The 11474-nt window shown below is 42.6% G+C and overlaps 1 protein-coding gene across 1 annotated transcript in view; it reads left to right on the forward strand.

Moving 5' to 3' along the window:
* The window catches only part of LOC119953645 (E3 SUMO-protein ligase PIAS4-like), a 115493-nt gene extending 112480 nt beyond the window's left edge, over window positions 1–3013 (forward strand). The window contains 1 exon segment of the mRNA XM_038778116.1: window positions 636–3013. Within this exon segment, the coding sequence (XP_038634044.1) occupies window positions 636–714 (79 nt within the window). The 3' untranslated portion in view covers window positions 715–3013.
* The last annotated feature ends 8461 nt before the right edge of the window (window positions 3014–11474 follow it).

Raw genomic sequence — 11474 nt, forward strand, 5'->3', positions numbered from 1 at the left:
ATTGACCACGCTAAAATTTCCCCTTAATTGGAAAAGAAAAGAATTGGGTACTCTAAATAAAACAGAATATTATGGATTAAACTCCCACTGCGGGGATTTCAGCACTGAATCTACGCTGGCATTTCGGTGCAATATTTGGGACGTCTGTGATACCATATTTCAGTTGAGACATTAAACCAAGGTTATATAGGTTAAAACCGTCTGTGGTCTTGGCACTAAGTCCAAGAAAAGCAGGAGAGCTCACACCAGTGTCCTGGCCAATGTTTATTCCTCAAACAACGTTCCAAATGAAATTATTATCTGCATTATCACACTGCTGTTTGTGGGACCATGTTCTATGCAAATTTGCTGCTGTGTTTCCTTCATTAGTGCACTTCAAAATGTAACTAGTTAATCTGGCAGAACAAAACAGAAATACTGGACAATCACATCAGGTCTGACAGCATCTATGGAGAGAGAAGGGAGCTAAGGGTTTTAGTCTGGCTGACATTTTGTCAAAGCTATCAAAATATCACAGCTGTCAAAAATATCTGGTGGAGTGCTTTGGATGTCTTGTTGAGAAAGGTACTGTATAAATGAGTTCTTTTACAAACCTTTTGTATCTGGCTGACACATTTTAATTTCGCATTTTACAGACCTGGCAACAATCAGTTCAGTAATCCTGCAAACAGCAAGAGTGACATGGATGTTATTGACCTGACTATAGACTGTTGATCTCCAGGGTCAGTTGCCCAAAAATGAATGTTACTGTGAATGCTGGAGAGAATTCACTACAAAGCGTGCAGGACACAACATGGAAAGACCTGTTGAAAGAAGTCTACCTCTAGCATTGCAGGCTTTAGTTATCTCCGATCCCTTCCAGCCATGTCTACCTCCTGAAAGAACTATACATAGAGGATACTAATAATCTGTTTTGGAGAAGTGACATACTCCCAGAGGAGTCCTTGATGTGAAGGACGGATACATAGTTCATGAACTATCTGGAGAAATAAAGACAGCACAAAGTAGTAGAGGATTGCTTAAATTCTGCTGTATTGACTGCTGAGTAGGCATTGATCCCTAGTCAAGTCCCATGTTTTCAGATGAAATATGGCCAGTTTACCTGACATCTTTTGTTTTTCCCCTTATTGTTTCCTTTGTTTTAAGTGCAAATGTCCATGTCAAAGAAGCCTGAGAGGTTTATATGCTGAATCTAGGGAGCGATAACAATCTTGTAGATTAGATTGATTATGCTAGCCCAGCTCCATCTCTGTTTGATGTTTCTAACTCCTAACAATGTCAGCAACTCATGGAAGCAGTTGAATTAAATGTAAAGGAGCACTGTTGATCGCAATTCGCTTCTATGTGCATTTTGTTAAAATGGATCGCTTGAGTAGGTTGGTTTATAGGTACAAAATGGCACATCTACTTGGTTCTCCCATCCTTACCCCACTTCCAAGTGTAGTGGGGCTCCAAAGAAATATAAAGCAGTATAAGGTGCAACCCTCAACAGGAGAACCTTGAGAGATGGAGTTTTGTGCATTTAATATACCTCTTAAGTGGCCAACTCAACAAAGTTTGGAGAATTTGTCTACTTCCACTATCAGTTAGTGTTGGGAGAATGTTGATGAAAGCAAAAGCTACAAAGAAATGTCCATATTCAATCCATTAGCTTTTTTTCTAGAGCAGGGTCTGGATCCTGAGGCTCAGTTGTTTTCAGAGTAGACTCTTTGGCACCTATGCTGCGGCCATATTTATTTTGTTTTGATTTATTTTCCTCTCTCTCTCTATTTTTCCACACCTAGCATGTTTTGCTTAAGCCTTTGGACTCAAACAGGTCAGGACTTTGATTCTGCCTCCACTGTTCCTTATCCTTCAGCCTGAAGGCACTCTGGAGCTATGCAGGAAAAGTGCTCAGTTTTCCTTTTCCTCCTCTGGAGTAATGGAAGCATTGATGATTGGTAAGCCGAATGCAAATTCTAGCCAAGCCTGGCATTCAACCTAGTTGAGCCAATGCTCTGGTGCTAGCAGCTACTGAGATACCACTTACAACAATTGTTATTCCTTTGCTTTCCTCTTTAAAGTTATTGCTGTACAGAGTTGTACATAGCTGCACATAGTTTATTTAGTTTTAACACTTAAGTTGGCAATTTAGGATTTCAAATTATGAAAACCAGCTAGGTTAAAGCACTCAGCAGATGTGTGGAATTTTTTTTATATTTAAGTCCCACCACTGATTTCTAACAGTTAGTAATTCCTGTGATGTGGAACAATTGTGCATTTTTAACAATTCTGTATTTTTTAACAATTCCACATTTCCCCCAAACTGATAACGGCATACTGTTTCTGGCATTAATTCAGACGTGTGTAAAGATTCTGAAAGAATAACTTGGGTTAATATCAATTTTTGTCTGCTCCAATCCCTCCTTATTACCACATTCTGATATTAATTCTAACATCAGTTTTCTCAAATGATTTCAGATGCATCTCTTGCTTTCACCAAAAAATGTTTCCCCTGTCATCTGATTGGTTGAAATGAAAATATTGTCATGAGATTGGTTTTTTGCAATTGCCAATGTTTTTACACCATGGTTTCCAAGTCTTCATCAATGTTTATGCTCTCGACCCGTGACATTAAAGCAAGGATTGGGATCAGTAACATTGAAGGCTGTAGTTTATACGTTTTTTAAAGCACTTGCTGGATGGAAAGTAATCTAAATTAAATAAAGTGGTGAGAAGGTTTTCGAGTGTTGACATTAAACCGATAAAGCTCAGTTCCTAAGTAGCCGTTATACTTGGGTCATTTTAAAGAAATTTAAACTTTATGGTTTACAAGAACTACTTTTGAGGAATTTCCTGAAAGCAAATACAAAATGCAGCATTGAATCTTTAAAACCAAGCTTCATAGCCACGTGTTTAAGAAATTCCGCACAACTGTTGGAGCTTTGGAATTTGTTGACAGAACAAGTGAGGTTCCAGTAAGTTTCGTAGATTGCTTGTATTTTTAAAATGGAATAAAATTGCACAACAACGATAAATGCAGCAAACCTGAAGACTTATTTTCACCCAAATCTTTAGATTAGTACTTGCAAATTTTCCATGGACGTTTTAACACTCTTCAATCAATTGTCTAGAAAAGCTACTGGATTGATTTTACTTCATAGAATGTTATGCACTTTTTAATGTATCATGAATTATAGCATCCACACACCAATGAGATGTTGTTTTGCTCGCCAAATTGATTAATCTTTTATAAATATTTACTTATAAAATGTCTGTTAGATACTTGAACAAAATTAAGTAGCATGCATAAAGGCTTCTACTTTAAAAGGTGCCCCTTTTATTCATGTTAGACTCAAATGAGTTTAAATTTGAGCACAGGCCCATTTAAGAGCATATATAGAGTGTGATTTCCCTTGTTTCTACCATCAGTTAAGCATGTCTCCTATTCTTTTTTTGGTAGTGGTTAAGCAGTTTTGAAAGATGCTGATGTTTAGTATAGACAAATATCAGATTATTTTAATATTTAATGAACACTTAAGCTTTCATCTCACGTTCCTTGAAAGGAAGGTGCGACCATTCTTTCATTCAAACCGGAACCTGACTACACCCAAACAGCTTCACTTTCTCTTGGTTCAACCCTCCTGCCCAGTTTTTCCCTCTTTTGAAGATTAATACAGTTCTTTGAGTACCACTAGTTTTTCATTACTTCATGTGATTCCAGACCATGTGATTTAGTAGTGATGTGGCATTGTAAATTATTGCAACCAAGCCTGAACTTGTTCTCGCCTAATGTCTGCACATTAAGAATCTTCAGCAAAGTTTGCTGGATAGATGATGAGGGACAGGAATCCTGTTTTTCTGCTACTACCCAGTTAGAAAGACACTGTCATCGGGATAACCTGACTATACTTGTTAAAAGTTTACCTAGCCTTTCCCATCCTGACCTGTGAACATGATGCATTTACTCACCAAGCAATCAAGGAATCATTTTTTAAGTTGGACAGAGACCAATAGTTCAACATTTCCCCTCTTTTGGAAGATAGGTTTTATCTTTATTATGCCATAATTGTACTAGACTTCCATAAAATTATCCTGGTACGTTTATTTTTAAAATTCCGTTAGTGCCTTTAACTCAAATTTAAATTCTTAATCTTAATTGCAACTATATTATTCTCATCTTTCAAAATCCACATGTAGTAGGATGACTGTCATGGACAGGAGAATAGGTGAGACACAAGGACTCCTATCCCAAAAGAAAATGTGACATGTACAGTTGGATGAACACCTTCAACCTCATGCCTTTTTCTTGTTTCCTCCCCATCATCCCACACATTTCCCCATGTTATAGCTTTAGTTTGAGATGCTTCGTTCTTGAGCAGTGAAAGATTGTCCACTGTCTCTTCATTTTTGCTTTTTGGACTAGCTAGAGTGTTTATAATTCTGTGTCCTGAGGTGACTTTTTAAATGCATAAATTAATTTGGTTAGATTTCTTGTGATTTGAAAATTGTTTAAGATCTCCTATTCTTCTGGCTTTACAGCCACTGATCCATTCAACCCTGTGTGCTGCAGTTCCTCAGACATGGATGCTGACACCCACCATCTAATTGCACAATTTAATATACAAAATACCTACCACACTGAGCTCAAAGCCCCAGTGCAATCTCCTCATTCTGAAGGCCAAGGTTTTTGTACAGACTATTTAAATAAATTGCAAGTAGCCAATTCTTTATTTTTCAACTAAGGGATATTTAGTGCGGCCAATCCACCTACCCTGCACATCTTTGAGTTGTGGGGGGTGAGACCCACTCAAGACAGGGAGAGAATGTGCAAACTCTACATGGACAGTGACCCAGGAGGCAGTAGTGCTAACCACTGCCACTATTAGACTCTGCTCTTGTCACAGAAAGATCTCCCATTCCTGGGTATTGAAGCACTCCAATGGTATCAGGTAAGACAAACGTTTGAGCAGGGAATGGATTGAAGATTCCATGCGATTTTCCCCCTCCTCGGGGAAAATCTGACGGTGTGTTTTGATATGCAAATGAGCATGCCAGTGAGAAAAGCAAGTGTTTACCTATATGACTAGGAGAAAACAATGGGATGTAGAAGAGGTAATTTCAGAGTGGAGAGATGAAGGAATTGGCACTTGTATCCTAAAAACCGGGTTCACCGGGTGGGTAACATGAAAGAGAGAGAATGATATATCCATAGCACGATAACCGAGAAAGGGACACTGTAGAGGCAGCAGTCTCCCTGAAAAAAGTTATTGCTAAAAGGGCAGCCAGTTAAAATTCAAACCACGAAGATTACACTTTCGTAGAAACGGTAGACAGTTTCCCAAACATGGACAAATAACCTATGTGTAGTAATGATCTTCTGGATTTAGCTCATCAAGTTATATAATGTTGTTTAGGCACCAAAGGCATATGAGTTCAAGAAATATAAGTAGTTGGGAGTAAAGGGATAACTTCATGCAATACTGTGTGTGTATAGCCATCAGTTCAAATCATTCTTCTGCAGAAGGATCATTTAGATCCAAAACTTTGTTTCCCTCCACAGATGCTGCAGGACCTGCTTAGTTTATCCAGCATTTTCTCTTTTTTTAAATATATATCAGATTTCCAACATCCGCAGTATTTTGCTTTTACAAACCATCTATTGTGTTGGCGCTCAAATATTGGATGGGAGGAAATTCGGGGTGGTGGGGCAGTGTCCCAATACTGATGATAGTCAGCAAAAAGGCATTTTCAGTGTCACTTGATGAAAGAATGGTCCCTGAACTAAGTAACCAAAGAAAGTCACTTTTGAGTATTTCTATGGAGGAGAATATGAATTTCCTTTTCTAGGAGGTCTTCAGAAAACTGGCAGAAGGTCGACTCGGCCCGTGTATCCTTTTGAGAATGAATTGTATCCTGCAGGTGAAGCTAATTTAAAGTAGCACAAAACGCAAATGTACTTTTCCTTTGCGAATGGAACTGCTCGCACAAGCTCAGGAATAAAGTTGAGATACTTGAGCATTATGCCGATCTGTAATTTCCATTATTACATTGCACTGTGATTCCCCCCACCCCTTGCTATTAAAGTAAATCACTATAATGAGACAAGACAATCTCCCATTCTGTTTCCAAACCTGGCAGCATTGTATTAACTTACACCAAACCCATTATAGACTACTCTCAAACACTTGGATTTGCTATGCAATCGGAGGGCAGCATGGTGGTGTAATGGTTAGCCCTGCTGCCTCACAGTTTGAGCACCCCGGTTTGTTCCCAGCCCTGGGTTACTGTCTGTGAGGAGTTCGCACATTCTCCCATGTCAGTGTGGGTTCCCCCACAAACCCAAGATGTGCAGAGTAGGTAGATTGACCACGCTAAATTGCCCTTTAATTGAAAAAAGAAATTGGGTACTCTAAATTTATATTGAGAAAAAATATACTATACAATGCCATCGCAACATTAAGAGTGCCTATAATCGCAAAGATTAACACCAGAACCCAAGACTGCTTCAAAGTGGGGTAAGCTATTTGGTTCACAAAGAAGGATGCAATAGGTTTGTCAGAACTGGGGAAGTAGGTGAGCTTGTGCCAGCTGAGAGTTCATGATATTCTGTGATGTGAACTCAGCAGGAGACTGGCATAAGAGAATGAAGTAGAACCCTCTGGACCTGGGGATGTCAACACTTTGTATTGTATACACACCGTGCAGTCTATGGCTCTCAAACATCAGCCCAGCGCAAGTGACACAAGAAAGATTGTTGGTGACGGAGCTTAAGCAAGTATGAACCACTGATGGGCATATGAGGATGATGCTTCTTTGGACTGTGGGAGGAAACTAGAGCAGCCAGAGGAAACCCACACAAACAGGAGGAGCATGTGCAAACGCCACACGGACAGTCACCAAAGGCCGGAATTGAACCTGGGACCCCGGTGCCATGAGACAGCAGTGCTAACCACTGCACCACCGTGCTGCCCACTAATATCAATTATAATAGTGATTCCGTTAGTGCTGACTGTCATGACCCACGGGAACTATGGGGAGGGAATGATTGTTTTCCCTGGTTAAGTGGGCAGGGTAAAGCCTATCCTTATTGTATATAAGGTTGGCCAATTCGGCACTGACTGTTAAGACCCAGTTGGATCTACCGGGAGCTGTGTGCATAATTGCACGTAGCCTTGTACATAAACCTACGTTTCTTAAGACAACTCCGTGTGAACTCTCCATTACTCATAAAACTGGTAGCAAGAAGTGAACTGGTTTCCTGTCGAAGCTGCAGCCCTGTCGGTCGAACCACCTCCCTAACTCGGAAGCAGGTTGTCTCTGTCCGGACAGTAGGACGCATTCGACACTGGAGTCAAGGACTGGAAGCAATACGCAGAGTCGATGTGCTATTACTTTTGTGCAAATAACATCACAAAGAACGACTGCCAGACTGTGATTTTGCTGACCACTCGTGGTGCCTATAAGTCGGAGGTAATTTGGAGTCTTATGTACCCGGCGGTGCCTGACGGACACATCTTCGACCAGCTCGTGACGCTTGTGGATCAGCATTTTCCCGTACCAGCCTCCCCGGACAGGCGCCGGTATGTGGCGACTAGGGGCTTTTCACAGTAACTTCATTGAAGCCTACTCCTGACAATAAGCGATTTTCATTTCATTTCATTTCAACCGGGCGGCGTTAGTTATAAAACATTGGAGACACAGCAAAAAGCTCTTGGCTGAACCCTCCCTGAATCTGCAACAAGCTCTGCAGCACTCCCTGTCCTGTGAGAGTGCGGAGCGTGGTGTGCAGGAGATACAGGGGGGGCAGGTGAACACCCTGGGGCGTGGTCCGTCCCACACAGCTCCCTACCAGCTCAGACCACTGAACAGACTCCAGGCCAGGCTGTCACGGCGGGAAGCGTCCCCTGATTTATTGATTTGGTTCCATACGCGACATGCAACTGCAGACAGCGAGGGCCCCAAATGGCCCAACGCCCCGTTAGGGGTAAGTGTCGGCCTCGGGACCAAGCCTTTCATCTGGACGAGTCCAATGAAGAGGCCGCGATGCAGTTGAATTGCATTGCGGCGTCCCGTGTGGATCCCATTCCGGTTCCAGTGCAGGTGAATGGCCATTTATTGAACATGGAGTTGGATATGGGGGGGTTGTGGTTTCTGTTGTGGCACAGAGCACATTTGACTGCATAAAGCGGTGTGGCAGACTTTGACCTTGGTGCATACAGCGACTTGGTTGGCTACATATACGGGGGAGCAGCTAAATATTGTTGGGATGACATTGACCCCCCCCCCCCCCCCCCCCAGTGATTTATGGATGGCAGTTAGCCCACCTCCCTCATCATTATCGTTCAAGGGAACAGTCCCACCCTGTTAGGCCACGAGTGGCTACACCTTTTTCACTTTGATTGGCAGCATATTCTTCACATGGGGTCTAGTGGTCTGTGTGAAATGTTCGGCAAGTCTTCCAGCCCAGTTTGGGGACCATAGAAAGAGATATTGCCAAGATCCAGGTTGACCCATAGACTCCACCACTCTTCTGGGTATGCCCGGTTCCATACCCTTAGTGCAATATCCTGGGGGGGGGGGAGATTTACTAGTGCTCTTCGGGGGGGTTTAAACTAATTCAGCAGGGGGATGGGAACCTAAATTGTAGTCCCAGTGTACAGGATGTTGAGAGTAGTGAGGTCAGGGATAGGGTTAAAAGTTCGAAAGAGGGCACCGGCAAGCAAGATGCTGGTTTGAAGTGTGTCTACTTCAATGCCAGGAGCATCCGGAATAAGGTGGGTGAGCTTGCAGAATGGGTTGGTACCTGGGATCTTGATGTTGTGGCGATTTCGGAGACATGGGTAGAGCAGGGACAGGAATGGTTGTTGCAGGTTCCAGGATTTAGATGTTTCTGTAAGAACAGAGAAGATGGTAAAAGAGGGGGGTGTGTGGCATTGTTAATCAAGGAAAGTATTACGGCGGCAGAAAGGACGTTTGAGGACTCTTCTACTGAGGTGGTATGGGCTGAGGTTAGGAACAGGAGAGGAGAGGTCACCCTGTTGGGAGTTGTCTATAGACCTTCGAATAGTTCCAGAGATGTAGAGGAAAGGATTGCAAAAGATGATTCTCGACAGGAGCGAGAGTAACAGGGTAGTTGTTATGGGGGACTTTAACTTTCCAAATATTGACTGGAAATACTATAGTTCGAGTACTATAGATGGGTCAGTTTTTGTGCAGTGTGTGCAGGAGGGTTTTCTGACACAGTTTGTAGACAGGCCAACAAGGGGCGATGCCACATTGGATTTGGTACTGGGTAATGAACCTGGCCAGGTGTTAGATTTAGATGTAGGTGAGCACTTTTGTGATAGTGATCACAATTTGGTTATGTTTACTTTAGCGATGGGCAGGGATAGGTATATACCGCAAGGCAAGAATTATAGCTGGGGGAAAGGCAATTATGATGCTATTCGGCAAGATTTAGGATGTATAGGATGGGGAAGGAAACTGCAGGGGATGGGTACAATCGAAATGTGGAGCTTTTTCAAGCAACAGCTACTGCGTGTCCTTGATAAGTATGTACCTGTCAGGCAGGGAGGAAGTTGTCGAACAAGGGAACCCGTGGTTTACTAAGGAAGTTGAAGCACTTGTCAAGAGGAAGAAGAAGGCTTATGTTAGGATGAGACATGAAGGCTCAGTTAGGGCACTTGAGAGTTACAAGTTAGCCAGGAAGGACCTAAAGGGAGAGTTAAGAAGAGCGAGGAGAGGACAGAAAAAGTCACTGGCGGATAGGATCAAGGAAAACCCTAAGTCTTTCTGTAGGTATATCAGGAACAAAAGAATGACTAGAGTAAGATTAGGGCCAATCACGGATAGTAGTGGAAAGTTGTGTGTGTGGAATCAGAGGAGATAGGAGAAGCGTTAAATGGATATTTTTCATCAGTGTTTACACTGGAGATAGACCAATGTTGTCGAGGAGAATACTCTGGTACAGTCGACCAGGCTAGATGGGATTGAGGTTCACAAGGAGGAGGTGTTAGCAATTTGGAAAGTGTAAACATAGATAAGTCCCCTGGGCCAGATGGGATTTATCCTAGATTCTCTGGGAAGCCAGGGAGGAAATTGCAGAGCCTTTGTCCTTGATCTTTATGTCGTCTTTGTCGACAGGAATAGTGCCGGAAGACTGGAGGATAGCAAATGTTGTCCCCCTTGTTCAAGAAGGGGAGTAGAGACAACCCTGGTAATTATAGACCTGTGAGCCTTACTTCGGTTTGTGGGTAAAATGTTGGAAAAGATTAAGAGATAGGGTTTATAATCATCTTGAAAAGAACAAGTTGATTAGCAATACTCAACACGGTTTTGTGAAGGGTAGGTCATTGCCTCACAAACTGTAGAGTTTTTTGAGAAGGTGACCAAACAGGTGGATGAGGGGTAAAGCGGTTGATGTGGTGTATATCGATTACAGTAAGGCGTTTGATAAGGTTCCCCACGGTAGGCCTATTACAGAAAATATGGAAGTATGGGATTGAAGGTGATTTAGCGGTTTGGATCAGTAATTGGCTAGCTGAAAGAAGACAGAGGGTGGTGGTTGATGGCAAATGTTCATCCTGGAGTTCGGTTACTAGTGGTGTACCGCAAGGATCTGTTTTGGGGCCACTGCTGTTTGTCATTTTTATAAATGACCTGGAAGAGTGTGTAGAAGGATGGATTAGTAAATTTGCAGATGACACGAAGGTCGGTGGAGTTGTGGATAGTGCTGAAGGATGTTATAGGTTACAGAGGGACATAGATAAGATGCTGAGCTGAGAGGTGGCAGATGGAGTTTAATGCGGAAAAGTGTGAGGTGGTTCACTTTGGAAGGAGTAACAGGAATGCAGAGTACTGGGCTAATGGCAAGATTCTTGGTAGTGTAGATGAACAGAGAGATCTCGGCATCCAGGTACATAAATCCCTGAAAGTTGCCACCCAGGTTAATAGGGCTGTTAAGAAGGCATATGGTGTGCTAGCCTTTATCAGTAGGGGAATTGAGTTTTGGAGCCACGAGGTCATGCTGCAGCTGTACAAAACTCTGGTGCGGCCGCACCTGGAGTATGCGTGCAGTTCTGGTCACCACATTATAGGAAGGATGTGGAAGCTTTGGAAAGGGTTCAGAGGAGATTTACTAGGATGTTGCCTGGTATGGACGGAAGGTCTTACGAGGAAAGGCTCAGGGACTTGAGGTTGTTTTCGTTAGAGAGGAGAAGGCTGAGAGGTGACTTAATAGGGACATATAAGATAGTCAGAGGGTTAGATAGGGTGGACAGTGAGAGTCTTTTTCCTCAGATGGTGATGACCAACACGGGGGGACATAGCTTTAAATTGAGGGGTGGTAGATATAGGACAGATGTCAGAAGGCAGTTTCTTTACTCAGAGAGTAGTAGGGGTGTGGAACGCCCTGCCTGCAACCAGTAGTAGACCTTGCCAAATTTAAGGGCATTTAAGTGGTCACTGGATAGACATATGGATGAAAATGGAAT

Source organism: Scyliorhinus canicula, chromosome 18 (assembly GCF_902713615.1).
Source record: "Scyliorhinus canicula chromosome 18, sScyCan1.1, whole genome shotgun sequence".
Classification (NCBI taxonomy): domain Eukaryota; kingdom Metazoa; phylum Chordata; class Chondrichthyes; order Carcharhiniformes; family Scyliorhinidae; genus Scyliorhinus; species Scyliorhinus canicula.